At 48.0% G+C, this 26,457-nt stretch overlaps 1 protein-coding gene across 4 annotated transcripts in view; it reads right to left on the reverse strand.

The window, feature by feature from the left end:
* The window catches only part of NEMP1 (nuclear envelope integral membrane protein 1), a 198,669-nt gene that overhangs the window by 49,162 nt on the left and 123,050 nt on the right, over positions 1-26,457 (reverse strand). The window contains exons 1-3 of one of the 4 annotated variants that reach the window (XM_077483564.1): positions 21,037-21,177; positions 6,750-6,820; positions 4,982-5,103 (exon numbers count right to left, since the gene is read on the reverse strand). In XM_077483564.1, coding sequence (XP_077339690.1) covers positions 4,982-5,103; positions 6,750-6,804 — 177 coding nt within the window. In that variant the 5' untranslated portion in view covers positions 6,805-6,820; positions 21,037-21,177. Of the gene's footprint in view, positions 1-4,981; positions 5,104-6,749; positions 6,821-21,036; positions 21,256-26,457 lie in introns of those variants that run through there. The other 3 variants (XM_077483563.1, XM_077483565.1, XM_077483566.1) reach the window with 3 other exon arrangements.

Consider the following 26,457-nt stretch of genomic DNA (forward strand, 5'->3'; position numbering starts at 1 on the left):
GATGGGCTGCATTGGTGGGCACTGATGGGCTGCATTGGTGGGCACTGATAGGCACAGATAAGATGGCACGGATAAGTGGCACGGATAAGTGGCACGGATAAGTGGCACGGATGGGTGGCACGGATAAGTGGCACGGATGGGTGGCACGGATAAGTGGCACGGATGGGCACTGATAAGTACCACAGATAGATGGCACAGATGGGCGGCACTGCTGGGCACAGATGGGCGGCACTGCTGGGCACAGATGGGCGGCACTGCTGGGCACAGATGGGCGGCACTGCTGGGCACAGATGGGCGGCACTGCTGGGCACAGATGGGCGGCACTGCTGGGCACAGATGGGCGGCACTGCTGGGCACTGCTGGGCACTGATGGGCGGCACTGCTGGGCGGCACTGCTGGGCACTGATGGGCGGCACTGCTGGGCAGCACCTTTGAGGCAGATTGGGTGGCACTGACAGGGGGCACTGACAGGGGGCACTGACAGGGGGCACTGACAGGGGGCACTGACAGGGGGCACTGACAGGGGGCACTGACAGGGGGCACTGACAGGGGGCACTGACAGGGGGCACTTACTTTTGCTTTTATTTTATTTCAGGATGGCACTGCGGGAGGCAGGTGGGCACAGGCAGGTGGCAGGTGGTCCCTTGTATTGATGGCCGTGATCGGGACTGATGTCCCGATCACGGCCGCCGGCGATCGGCTTTTTTTTCCTCTCCTCGCGCTGTCAGCGCGAGGAGGAATAATAGCCGATTACCGGCTCCGTTCTATCACATGATCAGCTGTCATTGGCTGACAGCTGATCACGTGATAAGGGGTCGGGATCGACCCCTTACATGGATCGGTGATCAGGCGAGTCTCACGGACTCGCCGATCACAGAGCGCGCCGCGCGCGCCCCTCAGGGGGCGCGCAGGCCGCTCGTAACCGGGACCACGTCAATAGACGTAGTCCCGGAAATGTAGGTCCGCGCTAATGCCGTCATTTGGCAATAGCGCGGATCTGTAGTGGTTAAAGGCTTATATGCAAGTTGTCATAAAAAGCATTTGGGGACCTGGGTCCTGCCCCAGGGGACATGTATCAATGCATAAAAAAAGTTTTCAAAAGCGATTTTAATAATGCTTAAAGTGAAACAATAAAAGTGAAATATTCCTTTAAAATTTTGTACCTGGGGGGTGTATCTATAGTATGCATGTAAAGTGGCACATGTTTCCCATGTTTAGAAGTTTAGTTTAGTCAGTGCAAAATTACATTTCTAAAAAAGGAAAAAAGGTCATTTAAAAAAAGTACTCTATAATGAATTGTCGGTCCTGGTAATACAGAAAAAAACAAAAACAAAACAAAAAAAACCCCATGGTAATATTATTTGAGAGGCCCCCGAACCGTACCAGGCCAGCCCCCTAAAGCACCTTGTCCCCATGATGATGGGGACAGGGGTCTCATCCCCAAACGGGGGCTTATCAGAATATCGAAGCCCCCCTTTAACAAGGGGACCCCCAGATCCTGGCCTCCCCCGTGTGAAATGGTAAAGGGGTACAAGTACCATTTCACAAAAAACAGTGTCAAAATGGCAACAAATGACAAGACACGGCCTGGGACAAGTCCTTTATTAAATAAAAATGCCCCACAAAGTCCATTCATCATCTTCTCTCGCTCGGCTGCCGGACCGAAACCCCCCCCCCCCCCCCCAAAGCCGCAACTGAGACACATTCCATGGGAGGCACCAACCGTATGACGCCTCAGCGCTGATGACAGTCATTTCATAACTGAGGGCGGGGCCACACAGCAACGTTCCTGGGTGAGATTCCCCCTTCTGACGCACGGACTTCCTCATGGCTTTCCCAGGGTGTCAAAGTCACCTGGGAACGTCACTGTGTGGCCCTGCCCTCAGTTATAAATGAACTGTCACCTGCTAGGACGTGTCTTACGGCAGGTGCCTCCCATGGAGGCAGGTTGGTCTTGGCCGTTTTTTCCCTTTTTCGGTCCATCAGCAGAGCGAAAGTCGAAGATGAATGGACTTAGTGGGACATTTTTATTTTTTAATAAAGGTCTTGTCATTTGTACCATTTTGACACTTTTTGTGAAATAGTAGGGGTACACTAATACCCCGTTACCATTTCACACAGGGGGGAGGCCAGGATCTGGGGGTTTCCTTGTTAAAGGGAGCTTTCAGATTCCGATAAACCCCTGCCCGCAGACCCCCACAACCACCGGGCAAGGGTTGTGGGATGAGGCCCTTGTCCCCATCAACATAGGGACAAGGTGCTTTGAGGGGCTACCCCAAAGGCACCCTCCCCATGTTGAGAGCATGTGGCCTGGTACGGTTCAGGAGGGGGCCGCTCACGCCCCCCACCCCCTCTTTTTCGTGTGGCCTGCCAGTTTGCGTGTGCTCGGATAAGGGTCTGGTATGGATTTTAAGGGGGATCCCTATGCCTTTTTTTATTTTTTAATAACCAACATAACATACTTACCTGCTCTGTGCAATGGTTTTGCCTCCTCACTGGTTGGGATTGACAGCAGCGGGAGCCAATGAGGGAAGAGCCTCTGCTCTCCTGCACAGAAATGGATTGAGATCGGGCTCAGGTAAGTATTTAGGGGGGCTTGCAGAGAATGCATTAAGGTAAAACACCCTCTGCCTTTAGAACCTCATATACAGTGAGAACTGGAGGGAAAGCATAGAGTTTAGAAAACATCTCCTGATCTGTCAGAACATCCACTCCAAGGCCTTGCAGGCCCCTTATGGGAATAAAAAAAAAAAAAAAACCCACAAAACACGCTTTTCAGCTTGTAATTATAAGGACATGGGAACAGATCTAACTCTGTGCTGAGACAGAATCCACTTGAAGGAGCCTGGATGTAGAGAGAATTTGGAATCGTCCTCTATGTTCTGAATCCTTAGAAAGTATATTGTTTGGGGAAGATTCCTCCCTGCCAAGGTCAACGCTACCCTTTTCAGTAATAAAAGGCTGCAAGTTGTAACCTGTCTCTTGATGTTTTACACCACTGTATTTGTCCAACCTCATGGATACCGAGGAGTATACTGTCAGTTGATAAAAGGCACAGGGAGCAAAAAAGGACAGGGAAATTCTCTATTTTTGGACATCTGTTTGGCAGCTGAGAAGATATTCTACCACGTCCACCGCCAAAGACTTTTTATTATTGCTTGAGATTTAATTAGTTTTGTGAATGTCTACTGTTGGGAGAAAAACCCTTCTAGAGTGTGTATCTACTCCACTGAGCCTATTCCAGTATAGGGACAGGAGAGCCCATGGTCCCAATCCTCAGGCATGCAGAGGTTAACAAGTGAAGAGAAAAGCCAGGACATCCCAGCAACTTACCAATGGTATGTTTGCCAGCCCAAGAACTAGCATCATTCTGAAACGTGAATAATTGGTCCTCATTTACACAAGGACTTGTGTAGGGTTCAGATAACCCTGTTCTTTATTTACTAGCCAGCTCAACTCCTTTAGCAGGCATGTAAACTGAAAGTCTTAAACTATAGAGAAAGATGTACTTTTAAAAAGAGACCACTTTGGAAAGACAAATAGGCAACACTCTGAGCTGCTATAGTACCTGTCCTCTTATCTGGTATTTTAATTACTGTCCCATGAGAATTGAAGTTAGAGCTAGGGTTACTAGAACGGTTTTGTCTTTGGAGCAAGAAATTCTCTGTGGCACAATCTAAGGTGTAAAGGACAAATAATCTCCCACATGTGGCCTGAAATTATTGCCCCGAGGGTCAAAGCATCCAAGACCACAGCTACCAGGAAGCATGCTGGCTTCCTGAAATTGAGCTCTTTCCTGACTTTTTGGATGAGGGTGCACTAAATTTTCTAGTTTTTACTAGACTCTTACCTGGAACTGCAGAAGAGAACCTCTCTGGAGCAAGAGTGCAAACAGACTATTGAACAATGGTCATCTTTAACTCAAAGTTATTTTGAGATAGGAAGCCAAACTAACCACAATCACAGATCTTTGCCATCAAATTTAAGCTTCCCCTTCTAAGAGTAATGCAGCAGTTGAGTAGTTCCTTAAAGGACACAGCATCTTCTAAAGTTAAAGACACGCATCTGGTCAATCAGGTAAGGACCCCATATGCCGAGACACCTTCCTCCATTAAGGGTCTTAATGCTCACATCCTGCTGTGAAAACATGCCTTTGCTCCATTGCAGAATGACATTAAATTTGGCCACCATAGGGAAATAACATAGCCATCTTTGGTGGCGATTAAAATACATCTGCTGTTTTGCAGGGAACTCTGCAGGATCTATTTTAAGGCATCTGGTCACCCTTACAAAGAAGGGGGAGAATCAAAATCTGCACAAAGGTCATCGTCATTTTCTTCCTCAGAAGTATTTTGAGAGAGTTAACTGGTCTGAGAAGGCTGAGACCGATCTACTGGTTCTGGAAGGGAAACTGGACAAAACTTCTTTAGAGTGTTTTGTGCCTAATGAATGCATATGGGCGAAAGGACTCCCGTGGGAGTCTATGCCCGGAAGTGGGTGTAAATACCTGTCTGACAGGTATCTGCACCCCCTGAAAGGTACAAATTGTGACACCGGAGGGGGGGGTGGGGGGTTCCGATGAGCGGAAGTTCCACTTTAGGGTGGAACCCCACTTTAAGTTTGCTAGTCCAATACTACCCTCTCCCCAGGCTGACAATGCTGCTGTACACAGGCATCCACTTTGCTCCTTTACCCAGAATGCAGACACCCTAAGGCAAGATCAACTGAAAAAAAAAAAAAAAAAACACAACACACACACCCCACCATACTGGTAACCTTATTTCAATTCTGTTTGTGGGTTAATTACGGCTCTAAGCCAAAGAAAAGAACATAATCCCAAGTCTCTTGGGTGCACACAGCAACTGACATTCTTTCTACTGGAAACATCCAGGTCTACGTCAAGGCCATTTAAATAATCCAGACTGCCATTATCTAAAGTCTATACCAAGCAACATCTGCATTGACATATTGCAGTGCTTACCTGAACTTTAGTCCAGATGTCATGCCATTTTGGCTCGTAAGGTTTCTGGTAGCAGAAATTCTGAGATTCTTTATAAATGGCAGATCTGTCCTCCACAAGTTTCACAATATTTACTTGGTTTCCTTAATAAAAACAAACACACAAGAAACATTTGTTGCATTTGTATGAAATACCAGAAAACATCATCTTTCCAAATCCAACATATCTAAAAAGGAAAATATAATTAACAGGTAAAACATTCAGCGGTACCAGGGTGGATTTGATTTAAAGTCAACTTAAATCATGATATAAATCACTAGTAAAAAGGCATGATTTATATCAACTTCATTTAACCACTTGCTTACTGGGCACTTAAACCCCCCTCCTGCCCAGACCAATTTTCAGCTTTCAGCGCTGATGCACTTTGAATGACAATTGCGCGGCCATATAACACTGTACCCAAATGAAATTTTTAGCATTTTTTTCCCCACAAATAGAGCTTTCTTTTGGTGGTATTTAATTACAGCCGGGAGTTTTATTTTTTGCTAAACAAAAAAAGATGCAAAATAAAAAAGGAAAAAAAAAAAAAAAAAAAAAAAAAAAAAAAAAATCATGTTTAGTTTGTTATAAAATTTTGCAAACAGGTCATTTTTCTCCTTCATTGAAATGCGCTGATGAGGCTGCACTGGTGGGCACCAAAGGGCACAGATAAGGCGGCACCGATGAGCACAGATAAGGCAGCACCGATGGGTGGCACTAAGGGGCACTGATAGGTGGCACTGGTAGATGCCACTGATGGGCATGGATATGTGGCACTGGGGTGCAGCACTGTTGAGGCAGATTGTGGGCACTGATAGGTGACACTGATGGGTGGCACTGTGGGCACTGATGGGTGGCACTTTTTTATTATTTGGGTGGCACTGGCAGGTGAGCACTGATAAGCTGGCCGTGATCGGGACTAATGTTCCGATCACGGCCGCCGGTGATCGGCTTTTGTTTTTCTCCTCGCGCTGTCAGCGCGAGGAGGAAAAATAGCCGATTACCGGCTCTGTTGTGTCACATGATCAGCTGTCATTGGCTGACAGCTGATCACGTGGTAAGGGGTCGGGATCGACCCCTTGCTCCGATCCGTGATTAGGCGAGTCTCAGACTCGCCTGATAACAGAGCGCGCCACGCAGGCCGCTCGTGCACGGGACAACGTCAATAGACATAGTCCCGGCAAAGCAGGTCCGTGCTGTAGCCGTCATTTGGCTATAGCGCGGATCTCAAGCGGTTAAATCATCAATCATCTCTGTCTGGCATCGGCGGCTCCTCTGACCAGCTGTTGACTCACCAACAGTCCCATTCACTTTAATAGGATGGCTGGTGATGCAGCAGTGACAAGGCGAGGAACATGGCGGCAGCAGGTGAGTGGATACCCTGTAAAGGGGCTGCCATGATGGATCTGAAATGACAGGTGCTCTTTAAATGTAAGGACTCATTCTTGCTGGTAGTTAGAATATTTAATATTTGCAAACAAAATGAAGGTTTCCCATTTAGAATAATAAGCCGTCAGGTTAGTAAATATTCCAAGCTGGGTCTCTTTAACAGCCTGCTGCCATTTTGCTCAAGGGCGGAATAAAGCACTTCAAGCTATGTACAGAAAGATCATACGGTTTATTTTACTGCTTGCCCTTTCTCCCAACACTTAGAGTCTGGTACAGATGCATTTCTCTTCAATCATGCAGTTTGTAGTGTACATATACAGTATTTGCAAAACAAGGGGGAAATGGGATTTTTTGTACTCACCATAAAATCCTTTTCTCTGTAAATCACCGACCGACACAGCTCCTCTCCTAGCCATTGGGTTGTTACACCACCTTTAGGAGAAAAACTAGGCATTACATGTTATATAAAAACAGAACTTTCCAGTTCCGCCCAAGGGGTGGTTCCCTTAGGTAACAACCCTCCAGCCTGCCATGCAGTCATCAGTATGTCAACAAGCAGTATAACGTAAAGAGAAAAAAGGAGGGGGTGGGTGCTGTGTCAGTCAGTGAATTACAAAGAAACGGATTTTACAGCGAGTACAAATAAAAAAAATCCTATTTTCTCTTATATTCACCGACCGACACAGCTCCTCTTAGCCATTGGGACGTCCCCAAGGAGTACCAAAAGAGGGGTGGGAAAACCGCATAAAATCTTCAACCACCAAGGCAAGTGGGAACTAGTGTAACTTTAAAAAAAATAAAGGCTGATATTTGTCCTTTAATGGTGCTTAAACGCCAATTTCTGGTCCATCCCTTGCTGAAGAAACAGCAGGATCCTGGATATAGAAAAGGAGCGCGGGTGCCACCCTCTCTCCTCACACATGGAGATGTAGGCCTTCCAGGTACGATGATATATCTTCCGAGAAGATTTCCGTGCTCTCAACATAGTTGGAATCACCAAGTCCGACAGACCCCGGTTCCTCAATAGCCACGCCGTTAAAGCCAGCAATGGTAAAGCAGGATGGAGAATCGGACCTCGAGACAGAAGAAGGTCCTCTCGCAGCGGCAGTCGCCAGGGGGCGTCTGCCACCAGGCGTACTAGGTCTGCGTACCAAGGACGCTGAGGCCAATCTGGGGCACCCAGAATCACTGGGATCCCCTCCACTACCACTCTGCGAAGCAGACGTGGTAACAGTTTTAGTGAAAGGCGTAGATCAGCTGGTACTGATCCCATGGAGCCACCAGCGCGTCCAACGCGTCTGCCCACGGATCTCTTGCTCTTGACACGAATCTCGGCACCTTCCAATTGAGATGGGAGGCCAGAAGATCCAAGTCTGATGTGCCCCACCACAGGCACAATAGCCTGAATACCTCCGGATGCAATGCACACATTCTCCTGGGTCCAGCATCTGGTGACTTAGGTAATCAGTCTGCCAGTTCGCCACGGGATGTAAATTGCCAACAGGGCCGGTACATGTCGCTCTGCCCACAGAAGTATGAGTGACCTCCCGTGCAGCGGCTGAGCTCTTGTTCCTCCTTGGTGATGGACGTATGCCACTGCAGTGGCGTTGTCTGACTGGATCCTGATCAGACGCCCTTGCAGTCTCATCGATCATGTGGAGAGGCATAGCCTGATCATTCTTAGTCCGAGCGAACTGATCAGCAACTTTGATTCCTCTGTCGACTAGAAGCCCTGAACCGACTGAACCCCCAATCACTCCACTCCAGCCGGATAGGCTGGCGTCCATTGTGATCACTGTCCATTTCAGGAGGTAGGAATGACTTCCCGGACTGAAGCACTGGGGACCTCAGCCACCAGATCAGGGAATCTCTGACCAACTGGATCTGTCGATCTAGGGACAACGGAGATATATGTCCCACTTTGTCAAAATCTCCTTCTGCAGAACTCTGGTGTGGAACTGGGCATATGGTACTGCCTTGAAGAAGGCCACCATGAGTCCCAGGACTCGCACGCAGAAGTGAAGCGACAACCACTTGCGGTTTATCAGCAGTTTCACCACAGCTCTGAGAGTCTGCAGCTTGTCTGAAGGGAGAAACTCTCACTGCCCTGGAGTCCAGCAGCAAGCCTGGGTACTCCAAACGCTGAGTCGGTACTACCACCGACTTTTTTAGGTTCAACAGCCACCCAAGTTCTTACGGGGTCTGAATGGCGATTGCCATAGCATCTTCTAATTCTGAGGCGGAAAATGCTCTCAGGAGATCGTCTAGGTATCCCACGATCGCGATCCCGCGTTGCTGGCGGAAAAGCCAAAACAGGAGCCAATACCTTGGTAAAGACTCGGGGGGCTGATGCCAAACCAAAAGGGAGAGCCGCAAACTGGTAATGGGCTTCCCCGAATGCAAACTGCAGAAACTTTTGATGCCAAAGGCAAAATGAGTATGTGCAGGTATGCATCCTGGATGTCTAAAGTCCCCTTGATGGAGTGCAGAGACTACTGAGCGAACAGATTCCATTCTGAATCTCTGCACCTTTACAAAGTAATTGAGGGCTTTTAGATCCAAGATTGGACGTACCCCTTCCTTTTTCGGAACTACTAAACAGGTTTGAGTAGAACCCCTGGAAACGTTCAGATTCCAGAACAGGTACAATCACCCCCCGATTCAGCAGGTCCCTTACTGCCCCCAAGAGGGTCTCCCAGCGAACCGGGAGAATGGGTATGCTGGAGGGGAAGAAACTGTTTTGCGGCCGAGAGGAACTCTTTTGTAGCCATAGGAAATCAGATCGCAGACCCATTGGTCGGACAGTCGAGAGGACCACCGGGCTCCAAACTCCCGAAGGTGACCCCCAACCCGAGTCATGGGTGGGGGGAAACATTCATGCGGTAGCACATTTGTTCGCAGGCTTGTTAGGCTTGCGGTTCCAGGGACGTTTCTATCCTTCCGTGGTCGTCCTGTCTGGCTGGGGACGTTTAGCCGAAGCTCCGGGCGGACGAAAAAGCCATTTGCGAGCGGAAAAAGAGGGCCCTTGCCTACGGCGTGACTCTTTAGCCTTCCTGGCCTGTGGGAGTAGAGTATTCTTACCACCTGTGGCATCCCACTACAATACAGGGCACTTTCACCCCCTTCCTTCCCAGCCCAATTTTCAGCTTTCATCGCTCTAGCGCTTTCAATGACAATTGCGCGGTCATGCTACACTGTACCCAAATGAAATGGTTATCATTTTGTTCGCATAAATAGAGCTTTATTTTGGTGTTATTTATTCACGACTCCGTTTTTTATTTTTTGCGATATAAGCGCAAAAAAAGCGGAAATTTGGAAAAAAAACTATATTTTCTTTTTTCTATTTGAAAAGAAATCCAATAAAATCAAATTTTGTCATAAATTTAAGCCAAAATGTATTCTGCTACATGTTTTTGGTAAAAAAAACTGGAGTTAGTACTTACCGGTAACTCCTTTTCCGGTGGTCTTCCAGGACAGCCCTTGAGAGATGGAGCTCCTCCCATCGACCCAGGAAACACATTGCCACAGTTCAAAAGGCGGTCCCTCAGGTCCCTGGTCAGTCATTCACCAAGAACCGAAGGATGGAACTGAAAAACATATAAACCATAACAGGTAATAACATTAGTACATCACTATAATAAAATAGAGGGTGGGATCGTGCTGTCCTGGAAGACCACCGGAAAAGGAGTTACCGGTAAGTACTAACTCCAGTTTTCCCAAGTGTTCTTCCAGGACAGCCCTTGAGAGGATCCCCAAGTACTTACCAGATTAGGGGGGGACCACGGCCTAGAGGACTTTCCTCCCAAAGGCCTGATCCTGACTAGACATTAAGTCCAGTCGGTAATGCCTTGTAAAGGTGGAAAAGCTTGACCATGTGGCTGCTTTACATACCTGCTCCGGGGTGGCACCAGCTCTTTCTGCCCAGGATGCAGACAACGCTCTTGTGGAGTGAGCTCTAACACCCTCAGGAGGATCTCTATTCAAGGCCTTATACCCCTCTGCTATAGCTAGCCTAATCCATCTAGCTATGGTTACTTTTGAAGCTTTTTGTCCCCTACGCTGTCCGGAAAAAAGGACAAAAAGGGAGTCTGAAATTCTGAATGGATTTGTTACTTTAAGGTATTCTAGAATACACCTCCTCACATCCAATAAATGAAAACGTTCCTCTTTCTCATTTGTTGCATTTTGACAAAATGAAGGGAGGACAATATCTTGGGACCTATGGAAGCTAGATGCTACCTTTGGTAGGAACCCAGGGTCTGTCTTTAGTATGACTCTGTCTTCTAGGATCTGTAGAAAAGGTTCCCTGATGGAAAGGGCTTGGATTTCACTGCCCCTACGGGCTGAAGTGATTGCCACCAGGAGTACTGTCTTAAATGTAATAAGCCTTAGGGAGGCCTCTGAGATAGGCTCAAAGGGTGACCCCAAGAAAGCTTTTAGTACAACTGCTAAATCCCAGGATGGGACTTTGGTGATTCTGACTGGCTTGCGTCTAGCGACTGCTTTACAGAATCTAGCGACAAAAGGATTTTCCTGTAAGCGTTCATCTAGGTACACACTTAAGGCAGCTATCTGTACCTTAATAGTACTTAGGGTTAACCCCTTGTTTACCCCTTCCTGTAAAAACTGTAGAATATTAGCCGTATTTATGTCGCGGCTATTCAGCCAGCTATTAAATTTTTTTCCAGATCTTTTTGTAAATAGCCCTCGTGACTGGTTTGCGACTCTGCAGTAAGGTCGCAATTACCTCATCTGTCAGGCCCCTACTCTTTAAGATTTCCTCTTCAGTAACCACGCTGAAAGCTTCAGTGTGGCGACCTGTGGATGGTAAAGAGGTCCCTGCGACAGGAGGTCCTGTCTGTAGGGAAGCCTTAGAGGCGGACAATCTGTCAATTGTAGCAACGTTGTGAACCATGGTCTCCTGGGCCAAAACGGTGCTACTAGAATCAAGGTTTTTTCCTTGAGGAATCTTGCTAGGACCCTCGGAATGAGATGAAGAGGGGGAAAAGCATACGCCAGACTGAAAGTCCATGGAGTTTGCAAGGCATCTACAGCCAGGGGCCGATCTCCTGGGTTTAGCGAGAAAAATTTTTTAACCTTTGCATTGTTTTTGTTCGCAAAAAGGTCTACCTCTGGTTTTCCCCAGAGAGTTGTTATGAGATTGAATGCCTCTGGGTGTAAGGACCATTCTTGGTTCTAAATTTTTTGTCGACTCAAGAAGTCCGCCGTGTTGTTCAGCTTCCCTTTCAGGTGAACTGCAGAAATGGATTCCAGATTGGCTTCTGCCCACTGGAAAATGCGTCTGGCTACCAACATCAAACGAGGACTTTTGGTACCCCCTTGTTTGTTTATGTATGCTACAGCCGTCATATTGTCTGAACGGACTTGTAGATGGTGACCCTGTATTGTGGGGTGAAAGGCTAAAACAGCTCTCAGGATTGCTGTTAGCTCTTTCCAGTTGGAAGAGAAACATTTCTCTTCCGGGGTCCACTTGTCCTGGACCCAGCTTGAGCCGAAGTGGGCTCCCCAGCCCCAACTGCTCGCATCTGTTGTCAGTGTTGAAGTGATAGGAAGGACCCAATGAACCCCTTTGTTCAGGTTCTCCCTGTCCTTCCACCACCAGAGGGAGCGTTTTATCTTTGAGGGGATCGATACCTCCTCCTCCAGATTTCTGCCCCTTAATTGTTCTAGCAGGAAACCCTGAAGGTCTCTTTGGTGGAACCTGGCCCATTGTACGGCTGGAATGGCTGCCGTCATAAGACCTAAGACCGACAATACTTCCCTCACCGTACATTTGGGGCTGCATTGAAGAAAAGATATTCTCTGCCACAGATTCAAAATCTTTTCTTCCGGCAGTATAATTTTTTGATCTACAGACTTGATCCAGTAACCCAGATACAGGATCTCCTGTGTTGGGGTTGTCTTGGATTTCTCCTGACTGACAATCCACCCTAATCGACTCAGGTTGAGTTGAGTCAACTCCAGATCCTGAGAAAGACGACTCTCCGAGCTTGCTGTTAGGAGCAGATCGTCTAGATAGGGAATAATTGAGACTGATTGAAGCCTCAGTGGAACTAAAGCCTCTCCGAGAACCTTGGTAAAGATTCTTGGGGAGGATGACAGACCGAAGGGAAGTGCTCGGCACTGAAAGTGGTAAGTCCTTGTGTCTATCTGTACTGCCATCCGAAGGAATTTCTGGCATTCCTCCTTTATTGGAATATGCAGATAAGCATCCCTTAAATCCAGGGTAGCCATAAACATCTCTTTCTGCAGGAGGTTCCTTATGGAATAAATGGACTCCATCCGAAATCTCTTGTAACGGATGGAGTGATTTAGTGGTCGGAGATTCATAATTAATCTGAACCTCCCTGACGGCTTTTTTACCACAAAAATGTGTGAGTAAAAACCGTCTCCTTGTTCCTGTATAGGGACTGGTGTCAATACCTCTTGATCCACCATCTCCCCTATCAGTAAAGGTAAGGCCCTGGCCTTTTCTGAGTGACTTGGAAGTTGTCACCACAAACTTTGAAGGGGGGCGGCTGTGAAATTCCAGCGCATAACCCCTTTTTATTATATTTAAGACAAACTCGTTCGAGGTTGTCTTTTCCCATTGTGGAAGAAATTTGCTTAATCTTCCTCCCACAGGAACCCTGGCGTCACTGGGGTTTGGGATCCTGATTGGGGCGGCTAAACAGTATGCCCCCTTTTTCTTTCCCTTTATGTCCCGACCAATGTTTTTTGGGGGTTGAACTCTTCTCTGGTTTAGAGGGTTCCTTAAAGGGACGAAAAATTTTTCTTTGAAAATTTCTCTTTTTTGCGGGAAAGGTTTTCTTTTTATCCGCCGTCCTTTCTAAGGCGGAGTCTAATTCAGGCCCGAAGACTAAGTCTCCTGTAAAAGGGACGCTGCACAGGCGGGTCTTAGACGCTGTGTCTCCCCCCCAGGTTTTCATCCAGACTGACCTCCTTGCTGCCACTGAAAGTGCTGCTGACTTAGCCGTAAACTTTATGGAGTCAGTGGAGGCGTCAGAGATGAAACTGGTGGCCTTAAAAAGCATAGGGAAGGATTTTAGAAGCTCCCCCCTAGGAGTGCCTGCTTTTAAATGTTCTTGTAGTTGCGACAACCAGAACTCCAGGTTTCTAGCTACACAAGAAGTGGCTAGAGCTGGTTTTAAGCCTGCCATAGAGGCATCCCAGGCCCTCTTTAAGACAATGTCAGTTCTCCTGTCCATTGGATCTTTCAGGTGACCCATATCTTCAAAAGCCAGATCAGCCTGCTTTGAGATTTTGGACAAAGGGGCGTCTAGTTTAGGATTTTTATTCCAGACCGCCTCTGGGCTCTCATCAAAAGGGAACCTTCTCTTAAGGGATTTAGGAAAGAAAACCTTTTTATCTGGTTCAGACCACTCCTTAAGGACAAGGTCAGAAAGCACCTTATGTATAGGAAAAACCCTTGCTTTCTTTTTCCCCAGAGCGTCATACATTTGATCATGTCTGGATAACTGAGTTTCTTCCTCCTCAATTTCCAGCGTATCATAGATAGCACCCATTAGCTCATCTACTTCCTCGAGAGACAATCTATATTTTGAGGCTTTAGATGTAGCTTGATCCTCTTCCTGACCCGAGTCAGTGTCAGAGGAATCGGGACTAATCAACGTGGGGCTAGGCTCCCTGACCATACGGGGCTCCCCTGAGCTGGGTGTTGTAAGGCATGGTGAGGACGAGATTATAGTTGCTTTATTTGTGGAGGCAGCTGCAGCTGATCCCACGTCAGTGATTAACTCCCGGAGGGACTTAAAGGTCGACGCCATTTCCTCTTTAAAGGAGCCCAAAAACTTTGCTAAAGGGGAATCTGCCTCAGATTTAAGCAAGCTTGCAATGCATTGCTTGCATGGGGCTTTGTTAGAGCCAGAGGACAACCTATTCCCACAATTAGGGCACTTTTTGCGGCCTGTCTTGTCTTCCCTTGGAATGTCTTTAGCCTGAAATAAGAAGACAAAGGATTTCTTAGCGTCAGCACCATGTCTCTCCTAAGAATCACCACTAACTGCAACCAAACAATCTCACTGTGAGTAAACCGCCACCGTGGGGCACTACAGGACCCAGCCTACAAACACCACCGCTCCACCAGAGTAATAGCATGCCCAGCAGCCTACCTGGGATTGGCTGGTGCCTGTCTCCACCGGAGTATCCTGGGGAATAGCCTCCGTGGTCCCCCTCTGACGCTCCAGATCCCGCCGCTAGTCCGGTATTGCTGGACGCTGGTCGGGCTTCACAGGCACAGCGCTGGCTCTCCCTCTCCTCCTTGTACCCTTAGAGACCCGGAACCGGAAGTCTCGGCACGCAGTGATGACGCGGTTCCGCCGGAAGTGACGCTCGGCGTCTCCGACCCCACCGCAACAAGGAGCTGAGATGGAAGGTTCCACTCACCGCTCCTGGGGGAAACCGGCGCCATTCTGCCCCTGGCCACCTCGGCACTGGAAGGAGGAGGGTAACGGGTCTGCTGCGAATCAGCTGGACGGTACCCGAGCCGTTTAAAAAGGTATGGACCCAAAGCTGCAGCCAAAAAACAGGACCCGGTCCCTCATGGCTACAGATTCTCAGGCAGCCCCTGAGAGGGGCCTTCAGGTTCCTGGCAACATGTTCCTCCGACGGAGGAAACACAAATGACTGGCCAGGGACCTGAGGGACCGCCTTTTGAACTGTGGCAATGTGTTTCCTGGGTCGATGGGAGGAGCTCCATCTCTCAAGGGCTGTCCTGGAAGAACACTTGGGAAAATTCCGTTAAGTGTATAATAATTGGTTTGTGTGATCAGGGACATATGTACGCAAATGATCATGTACATATGTGTGCAGGTGATCACGTACATATGTGTGCAGATAATCATTGAGACATGTGATTTTAGTGGGACATATGTGGGGGACATGTTTTTATTATTTGGGGACATGTATGTTTTGGGGACATATGTGGGGACTGTGTTTGTACTGTGTGGTGTTGTGTGTTGACACTAGACTGATGATCAGTGAGTAAAAAGCTGTAAAAAACAGCTCATACTCACTGATCATCAGCCGGCTGCAGCGTTCTGCTCTCCTCTCCTCAGCGATGACTTCCGTGTGAGGAGAGGAGAGCCGATTGCCTAGCAACCGGCTGTTTGTTTACATCACATGACGGCCGTGATTGGACACGGCCGTCATGTGATCATGAGGGCCAATCACAGAGCCCTCCTGCCGATCTGAGATGTGCCGTGTCCGGGTGACACGAGCACATCGGGATCGCGCCGCTGCGCGGGCACGCGCGCGATCCCGCTACTTCTGAAGGACGTTCCTGAACGGCCTATCAGGAGTAGACGGCTCCCACCCGGCCGTATATATGCATTGGCCGGGTGGGAAGTGGTTAATAATGTCATCCAAAGAGGCTCCAAAGGGCCGGTCGCCAAGGAAGGGAAGATCCGTCAGGGCTTTCTTGGATGCCTGGTCAGCAGACCAGCATTTTAACCAAATCAGGTGCCTCAGCACCACTGCTGACACTGAAGCCCTGGATAACAGAGGAAGAGTATACAGGGCCGCGTCACAAAAGTACTTAAGGCCTTGCACTAGTTGGTCTGCTAGTTCCATGCAGACAGGAGAAGCCTGTTCTCCCAATTCGCGGTGCAACAGTTTTGCCCACTCAGTGTCTGAGACACAAGTGCGGATGCCAGTACTGGTCGCATGGTTGACCCCACAACCATAAACAAGGAACCACTGCCTCGGCCTTCCTTTCCGTGGGATCCTTAAATGCAGGAGTCCCCACTACCAGGATTCATGGTTACTTTGTTTAACCTGGATACTGGGGGCGGGTTCACAAACCAGAGGAGCCGACCACTTTTTGAGAAGGCTCTCCTCAAAAGGGTAACACACCGCCATGTATTTGGGGACCGAAAATGTCCATTGCGGGCAACCCCATTCCTTGTAAATGAACTTGTCAAAAGTAAGTCAGATACAGGAACACCTTAGGTGAACGGGCTGGCTTACGTGACCCAAAAGGGACCGGTACATCAGCAGAGGGATCTGCTGGCTCCTGAATCTTCAGGGTATCACGCACAGCTACGATAAGTGCTCCAACAAGCGCTTTATAGCGCATGGACCCGGACTCATCCTCACTGTCCGAACGGTCCTGGTCAGCCGAAAAGACAGAACAGGGGTCACCAGCCTCAGCAGGGCCGGAGTCTGCGTGAGAGACATGGTGTCCAAAGGCACTGCGCATTCCGCAGGAGAACCGGTTGCAATTGCCTGGATTTCTGGGGAAGAAACCAGTTTCTGAAGCTGACCCTACTCTGTCTGCCACCCAAAAGGGGAAGACAGTGACAGGGAGAAGAAGAGAAAGGTGAGGGACCCGCGAATCGACCTCCAAGGGAATGCCCAGCTGCTCAGCCCCACCGAGGCAGGGAGAGTTGTACTTACCAGTCCTGAAGAGCTGGGAGACATTCCATTACAGACCCACTTCACTGATCAGTACAGGGTGGCTGCTGGCCCGGCACACTGACATCAGTAGCCCGGAGCATAAAAGCTCACGACCACCTCTGGAGCTGAGGTTTCATCGTGGCCGACCTAGCACAGAGCTCTGGTCTGCACGCGCTCGATGGCCAGGCTGGGGAGACTACAAAGATAAGGGTATCCAGCCTGTCACCCAGCCGGCTGTTGATAGATCACAGGATCCATCATCTTGCGCAAAAAACCAAGCTTCTGCAGAGAAAAAAAAAACAGACCAATGGGCCCACCAGTGTTTCTAGGTCTTTCTCCTTCACTAGGCAAAATAAAACTGATGACTGCATGGCAGGCTGGAGGGTTGTTACCTAAGGGACCGCTCCTTGGGTGGAATTGGAAAGTTCTTTGTTTTATACAACATGTAATGCCTAGTATTCTCCTAAAAGGTGGCATAACAACCCAATGGCTAAGAGAGGAGCCGTGTCGGTCGGGGAATATAAGAGAAAGGAATATTCCATAACTTATCTCATGGTTACTGTGAAATTGTGTGAACGCATCAATGCAGTATATGTTATCAGAGCTTGGATTCATTGAATGCGTGTACCAAAAATGTAAATAATGTCAGAATATATAGCCTCATGCCACATCACTAAGCTCCATTTCATGCTGAACTAATTATTATATCTTAAATGGAAAACTATTTTTAGATAGATTTTTCCTCCAAAAGTATTTTAATATGAAGAAAAAAAAAAAAAAACGACTTTTATCCACCCTGAGCAGTACTTTATAATTCCCCAGTCAGGTTTATCACCACTGTGTAAGAGAAGTATGACATGGAAAGGACCGCCCATTATGACACTACCATGTAAAATGTTAAAGTACAACTAAAAAGGCAAAACTTTTTTTTTTTTAAGGGAGTGGTGTAAGACCCCTTTCACACCAGGGCATTTTGCAGGCGCTATAGCGTTAGAAATAGCGCCTGCAATCCGCCCTAAAGAAGCTGCACCATTGTGTGTAGTGTGAAAGCCCAAGGGCTTTCACACTACAGCGGTGCGCTGGCAGGACGTCAGGAAAAAGTCCTGCCAGCAGCTTCTTTGGAGCGGTGTGTTTACCGCTCCTCCACCGCTGCTCCCCATCGAAATCAATGGGGAGCGCTGTAATACCGCCGGCAAAACGCTGCTATTGCGGCGGTTTTAACCCTTTCTCGGCCACTAGCAGGGGGTAAAAGCGCCCTGCTAGCGGCCAAAATGCGCCGCAAATCCGGCGGTAAAACGCCACTAAACATAGCGGCATTTTACCGCCCACGCTATGGGCGGTGTGGTGTAAAAGGGGTCTAAGGGAGGGTTATAACCCATCAGATTTTTTTTTTTTTTGGGTCCTCCCATGGAGAGTTTTACCTTCACTTCCTGTCCTATAGTCAAAACAAGAACCTCCAAAGTGAGGGAACCACTAGAATTAGTGTACTTGATGGAAGATTTCCCTTCAAAAAATCTGGGATATTCTTTTACTTTCACTGATAACGGAAATGTAGAGAGAGTGTCTCCCCCTAAGGCCTTATGCACACAGGTGTATGAATTTATGCTCCAAATATGCTGGATTATTTCTGCCAGAATAAATGTCTGTAATGTGTATCTATGAGAATATGGTGTACATTTATGCTTACGAGTGCGTTTACATGTGTACGCGCATACATTATGCTCATAAGATCCTCTCTGAATGCAGCTTTGGTGCATTATGTCTCCAAATGCTGCTCTTAAAAAGTGGCTATATTTATTTCCTGAAACAAAACAAAAAAAAATAAAAAATCTACTACAGCTGAATGTAAAAAACAAAAAACAAAAACATACACAAAAAAAACTGGCAATAAAATAATCGGGTGAAAAACTGTGGGACCCCCCCAAACTATGGCATCTATGTCCCCATAAGGGCATAGCACCCCCATAGGGTCTGGTACGCAAGGAGGGGCGGAGACCCCACACCATTTTTCCCCCGTTTTTTTTTTTTATTGCTGTCAACTCAGTATTCAGCTAAAGACTCAACGGTTGTTAAAGTGGAGTTCCGGAGCTGCTGACTTTTAATTTTAGGACACTTACATTTACTGGAACCTAGCCATGTTGGCACCCCAGCCTATGTTCCATTGGCTCTCAGGTGCTACCACCGCCATTCGTGGTAAGGGAAACGGGCAGCGAAGCCTTTTAGGCGACATGCGCAGTGGGCACCCGGCTGTGTGAAGCCGCAACCTGCCACACACGGGAGCTCATAGTAAAAATGCCGGTGCCAAGGAACAAAGATAGCGACTGGGGTGAGCACACCGCAGGAGCGTGGGACAGATGAGTGGTTATTTATTTTAAGGCAGCAGTTAGTTTTTGTAGCTGCTGGCTTTTATTACCTTCACAGCAGACTGCAGCTCCTCTAACAACTGGCTATTCAGTTTGTTATGGAGAAGAAGAGAAGAAAACAAAAAACGCAAAATGAAATCAACTGCAGGAAAAAAAAAAAAAAAGTTCCCATCCCTTTCCAAAAATAGTGGCTGAAAAATGCATAAATGTGAATGTGTACCATAGGAAACCATGTTAAATGGACTGTAGCGAGTTTCTGCAAGACGCACTAAAAAACACATAGCTGTGAACCAGGCCTAAGGTAAATATAGATGTAACGGCACAACTTTAAAATAGTGATGTATACATCTGGTGTGCATTGCCAGATAAGGCATGAAAAATAAATGTACACCTATATAATCTGTATATTGTATGCCAATGTTCATGAGGTCTATGGGGGCACAGAGAGTGATGACACCTGACCGGGGTAATCCCTCTCCAATCCGTCCATAACTAACACAAGGAACTGCAGTCTGCTCACATAATTTATAATAAAAACATCTTTTGCCATTCTGAAGCTTCCCTCCAAGCACTTTGCTTATCATTTTATATATACTGAGGTACTTGATAAATATGCTGCAGAATTCTCCCTCCACTGAGTCTGGCTGCAGCCATTTTAACTGTGGGCAGCTGTCTGTTCACTGGCTTTACACAGACATGCCTCCAGCTCTGCAGCTCTCATTGGCCCTCTTACGACTCATTCTCCGCCCTTCCAGGCAAACTGTCACGAGCGTGAGATTTGTGCATGATGCCATGAGCCTAGGCTCAAAAAACAGGAATTGGGCTGTATAAGGTATTTACTGGCAGAAAAAAAAAGTTTTACTATCTAAAGTTAAAACAAGAAGTGCAGAGGATTTAATAGACGGAAAAAAAAAATATGACTGAAGTTCCACTTTAACCGCATTCCGACCAGCCGCCGCAGTTATACTGCGGCAACATGGCTCGGCTGCGCGAATAGCCGCCATGGTACGTGCACGCCTCCTGCTCGCCCACGGAGCCGATGTGAGTGCCCGGCAGTCACGATCACCGCCGGGCTCCTGCGATCGCTCAGGGCACACCGAAAACCAGGATTTGTGTGTGTGTAAAACACACAGTTTATGGTTTGATCGCTGTAAAAAATGCCAATGGTCCCAAAAACATGTCAAAATTGTCTGACGTGCCCGCCATGTCGCAGTCCCAAAAAAAAAAAAAAGCCATAAAACTATCCCCTATTTTGTAGATGCTATAACTTTTGCGCAAACCAATCAATATAAAAATATGTAGAAAAATACGTATTGGCCTAAACTGAAAAAAAATATTTTTTTTTTTTGGGGGCGAATATTTTATTTTTTGGTTTAAAGTGCAAAAATTAAAACCGCAGAGGTGATACCACCAAAAGAAAGCTCTATGTGTGTGTGTGTGTGTGTGGGGGGCGTTGATTTTGTTTGGGTGCAACATCACGCAATTGTCAGTTAACGCTACGCAGTGCCATATCACAAAAAGTGCTCTGGTCAGGAATTGGGTAAAATCTCCCAGGGCTGAAGTGGTTAACTCCTGTATGTGACTTGTATGATGTCACTGTGAGGGTCTGAGGCACCCACCATATGGTCCTATCACTCTATAGTCACCATAGCAATCCCTGAGGAGAGGGGTCATGCAGTACACAGCACATGCCACCTACACACCCTAATACAACTTCACAAGATGGAGGGCCGCCATCTTCCGGGCTGGGCTGCTATTCATTCATTATGACCTAAAACTTCATGACAACACACAGACACCGAGCCCTACCACAGAACATTACAGGAGGGAGGAGGGGACTCCGGTTACCTGGAGTCGTATAACACAATATGGGGGAAAGTGACAAGAGAAGTGCCGCCATAACACCTCGCAGTGCCCTCCAGCCTCCGCCGTGCTCTTCTCCCGCCATAACCACAGACTTGAACGTGTCACCCAGCCGAGGCGTGGAACGCAAGCCGCTTCCTCATACACAGCGCTGTTACACAGGAAGGCTTTCCATGTCAGCTTCCGGGTTACATAACGTCACGTTACCCTCTTCACCGAAGACTTCCCCACTGCCTGGGACCGCCCACTAAAGGTCACGGCGTGCTGAGGGGGTGTAGTGTCACAGTTTGATGCCTATCACAGGATGGTGCGGAAGTGACGTTGTTGCGTACTGCGCATGCGCGATGCGCTCCAAACGCTCGCGCCGTGCGTTCCAACATAGTTTCGGCAATACAGTTCAGCGAAACCATCACATAATGTTACGGAAGTGATGTTACACACAACACAAACACGGCCACGTTGTTGCGTACTGCGCATGCGCGATGCGTTCCAAACACTTGCGCCGTGCGTTCCAACATAGTTTCGGCAATACAGTTCAGCGAAACCATCACATAATGTTACGGAAGTGAAGTTACACACAACACAAACACTGGGCCGTTCGTTACAACACTAATACTTCCCTTGTTACCTAGTAGGTTTTGCATTGCTGGGACTTGTAGTGCCTATCCTGAGCTACATGCTTCAATGTACAGTGTCCTCATCCCTATCCCCATGCTTCAATGTTCAGTGTCCATCCTTATCCCCGTGCTTCAATGTTCAGTGTCCTCATCCTTATCCCCGAGCTTCAATGTTCAGTGTCCATCCTTATCCCCGTGCTTCAATGTTCAGTGTCCTCATCCCTATCCCCATGCTTCAATGTTCAGTGTCCTCATCCTGATCCGCAAGCTTCAATGTTCAGTGTCCTCATCCTTATCCCTGTGCTTCAATGTTCAGTGTCCTCATCCCTATCCGCAAGCTTTAAATGTTCAGTGTCCTCATCCTTATCCCCGAGCTTCAATGTTCACTGTCCTCATCCCTATCCCCCTGCTTCAATGTTCAGTGTCCTCATCCCTATCCCCCTGCTTCAATGTTCAGTGTCCTCATCCTTATCCCCGAGCTTCAATGTTCAGTGTCCTCATCCCTATCCCCATGCTTCAATGTTCAGTGTCCTCATCCCTATCCCCGAGCTTCAATGTTCAGTGTCCTCATCCCTATCCCCGAGCTTCAATGTTCAGTGTCCTCATCCTTATCCCCGAGCTTCAATGTTCAGTGTCCTCATCCCTATCCCCCTGCTTCAATGTTCAGTGTCCTCATCCTTATCCCCGAGCTTCAATGTTCAGTGTCCTCATCCCTATCCCCCTGCTTCAATGTTCAGTGTCCTCATCCCTATCCCCGAGCTTCAATGTTCAGTGTCCATCCTTATCCCTGTGCTTCAATGTTCAGTGTCCTCATCCCTATCCGCAAGCTTCAATGTTCAGTGTCCCATCCTTATCCCCATGCTTCGATGTTCAGTGTCCTCATCGAAGCAGGGGGATAAGGATGAGGACACTGAACATTGAAGCTCGCGGATAGGGATGAGGACACTGAACATTGAAGCAGGGGGATAGGGATGAGGACACTGAACATTGAAGCTCGGGGATAAGGATGAGGACACTGAACATTGAAGCTCGCGGATAGGGATGAGGACACTGAACATTGAAGCTCGCGGATAGGGATGAGGACACTGAACATTGAAGCAGGGGGATAGGGATGAGGACACTGAACATTGAAGCAGGGGGATAGGGATGAGGACACTGAACATTGAAGCTCGGGGATAAGGATGAGGACACTGAACATTGAAGCTCGCGGATAGGGATGAGGACACTGAACATTGAAGCTCGCGGATAGGGATGAGGACACTGAACATTGAAGCAGGGGGATAGGGATGAGGACACTGAACATTGAAGCTCGGGGATAAGGATGAGGACCCTGAACATTGAAGCAGGGGGATAAGGATGAGGACACTGAACATTGAAGCTCGCGGATAGGGATGAGGACACTGAACATTGAAGCATGGGGATAGGGATGAGGACACTGAACATTGAAGCACAGGGATAAGGATGAGGACACTGAACATTGAAGCTCACGGATAGGGATGAGGACACTGAACATTGAAGCACGGGGATAAGGATGGACACTGAACATTGAAGCTCGGGGATAAGGATGAGGACACTGAACATTGAAGCACGGGGATAAGGATGGACACTGAACATTGAAGCATGGGGATAGGGATGAGGACACTGAACATTGAAGCATGTAGCTCAGGATAGGCACTACAAGTCCCAGCAATGCAAAACCTACTAGGTAACAAGGGAAGTATTAGTGTTGTAACGAACGGCCCAGTGTTTGTGTTGTGTGTAACTTCACTTCCGTAACATTATGTGATGGTTTCGCTGAACTGTATTGCCGAAACTATGTTGGAACGCACGGCGCAAGTGTTTGGAACGCATCGCGCATGCGCAGTACGCAACAACGTGGCCCGTGTTTGTGTTGTGTGTAACATCACTTCCGTAACATTATGTGATGGTTTCGCTGAACTGTATTGCCGAAACTATGTTGGAACGCACGGCGCGAGCGTTTGGAGCGCATCGCGCATGCGCAGTACGCAACAACGTCACTTCCGCACCATCCTGTGATAGGCATCAAACTGTGACACTACAGGGGTGTAGTGTCACAGTTTGCTGCCTATCACAGGATGGTGCGGAAGTGACGTTGTTGCGTACTGCGCATGCGCGATGCGTTCCAAACGCTCGCGCCGTGCGTTCCAACATAGTTTCGGTGTAGTGTCACAGTTTGATGCCTATCACAGGATGGTGCGGAAGTGACGTTGTTGCGTACTGCGCATGCGCGATGCGTTCCAAACGCTCGCTCCGTGCGTTCCAACATAGTTTCGGCAATACAGTTCAGCGAAACCATCACATAATGTTACGGAAGTGATGTTACACACAACACAAACACGGCGACGTTGTTGCGTACTGCGCATGCGCGATGCGTTCCAAACACTTGCGCCGTGCGTTCCAACATAGTTTCGGCAAAACAGTTCAGCGAAACCATCACATAATGTTACGGAAGTGAAGTTACACACAACACAAACACTGGGCCGTTCGTTACAACACTAATACTTCCCTTGTTACCTAGTAGGTTTTGCATTGCTGGGACTTGTATTACTGTTGTAACGAACGGCCCAGTGTTTGTGTTGTGTGTAACTTCACTTCCGTAACATTATGTGATGGTTTCGCTGAACTGTATTGCCGAAACTATGTTGGAACGCACGGCGCAAGTGTTTGGAACGCATCGCGCATGCGCAGTACGCAACAACGTGGCCCGTGTTTGTGTTGTGTGTAACATCACTTCCGTAACATTATGTGATGGTTTCGCTGAACTGTATTGCCGAAACTATGTTGGAACGCACGGCGCAAGTGTTTGGAACGCATCGCGCATGCGCAGTACGCAACAACGTGGCCCGTGTTTGTGTTGTGTGTAACATCACTTCCGTAACATTATGTGATGGTTTCGCTGAACTGTATTGCCGAAACTATGTTGGAACGCACGGCGCGAGCGTTTGGAACGCATCGCGCATGCGCAGTACGCAACAACGTCACTTCCGCACCATTCTGTGATAGGCATCAAACTGTGACACTACATCGGCAATACAGTTCAGCGAAACCATCACATAATGTTACGGAAGTGATGTTACACACAACACAAACACGGGCCACGTTGTTGCGTACTGCGCATGCGCGATGCGTTCCAAACACTTGCGCCGTGCGTTCCAACATAGTTTCGGCAATACAGTTCAGCGTAACCATCACATAATGTTACGGAAGTGTTCGTTACAACACTAATACTTCCCTTGTTACCTAGTAGGTTTTGCATTGCTGGGACTTGTAGTGCCTATCCTGAGCTACATGCTTCAATGTTCAGTGTCCTCATCCCTATCCCCATGCTTCAATGTTCAGTGTCCATCCTTATCCCCGTGCTTCAATGTTCAGGGTCCTCATCCTTATCCCCCAGCTTCAATGTTCAGTGTCCTCATCCCTATCCCCCTGCTTCAATGTTCAGTGTCCTCATCCCTATCCGCGAGCTTCAATGTTCAGTGTCCTCATCCTTATCCCCCTGCTTCGATGAGGACACTGAACATCGAAGCATGGGGATAAGGATGAGGACACTGAACATTGAAGCTTGCGGATAGGGATGAGGACACTGAACATTGAAGCACAGGGATAAGGATGGACACTGAACATTGAAGCTCGGGGATAGGGATGAGGACACTGAACATTGAAGCAGGGGGATAGGGATGAGGACACTGAACATTGAAGCTCGGGGATAAGGATGAGGACACTGAACATTGAAGCAGGGGGATAGGGATGAGGACACTGAACATTGAAGCTCGGGGATAAGGATGAGGACACTGAACATTGAAGCTCGGGGATAGGGATGAGGACACTGAACATTGAAGCTCGGGGATAGGGATGAGGACACTGAACATTGAAGCATGGGGATAGGGATGAGGACACTGAACATTGAAGCATGGGGATAGGGATGAGGACACTGAACATTGAAGCATGTAGCTCAGGATAGGCACTACAAGTCCCAGCAATGCAAAACCTACTAGGTAACAAGGGAAGTATTAGTGTTGTAACGAACGGCCCAGTGTTTGTGTTGTGTGTAACTTCACTTCCGTAACATTATGTGATGGTTTCGCTGAACTGTATTGCCGAAACTATGTTGGAACGCACGGCGCGAGTGTTTGGAACGCATCGCGCATGCGCAGTACGCAACAACGTGGCCCGTGTTTGTGTTGTGTGTAACATCACTTCCGTAACATTATGTGATGGTTTCGCTGAACTGTATTGCCGAAACTATGTTGGAACGCACGGCGCGAGCGTTTGGAACGCATCGCGCATGCGCAGTACGCAACAACGTCACTTCCGCACCATCCTGTGATAGGCAGCAAACTGTGACACTACACCGGCAGTGTGGTATATCAGGGTAGGAGGGGTTGCGAGGAATCAGGGTGGGCGGGATGAAGACACACAGTGGGTTTTGTGTTACAAGGACCTCCCTCCCAACCTCACAAGGTGAGAAAGAGGGGAGGAGAGGGTGTGGCTACCTTGTTCTGATAGTAGGCATGGCCTGAGGGCCAGTTCACACCATAGAAGTGCAGTCTGGGTGCTATTCTGCATATGCGTTATGGATGCGTTCCAGTGCGTTTTTGTGCAGTGCTCCCCCCCCCCCCCCCCCGTTTTTTCTTAAAGTTGTTCTTAAACCGCTGAAAAAAATAAAAACCGGCAGCTACACATTCTGCAGCTGCTGACTTTTAATAATAGGACACTTACCTGTCCTGGAGTCCAGCCATGTAGTTTCCATCAGCTGTCCGGTGCAGCA

The sequence above is a fragment of the Lithobates pipiens genome, unplaced genomic scaffold (assembly GCF_037356315.1).
Source record: "Lithobates pipiens isolate NorthernLeopardFrog02 unplaced genomic scaffold, aLitPip1_a1.2 Scaffold_16, whole genome shotgun sequence".
Taxonomy (NCBI): Eukaryota; Metazoa; Chordata; class Amphibia; order Anura; family Ranidae; genus Lithobates; species Lithobates pipiens.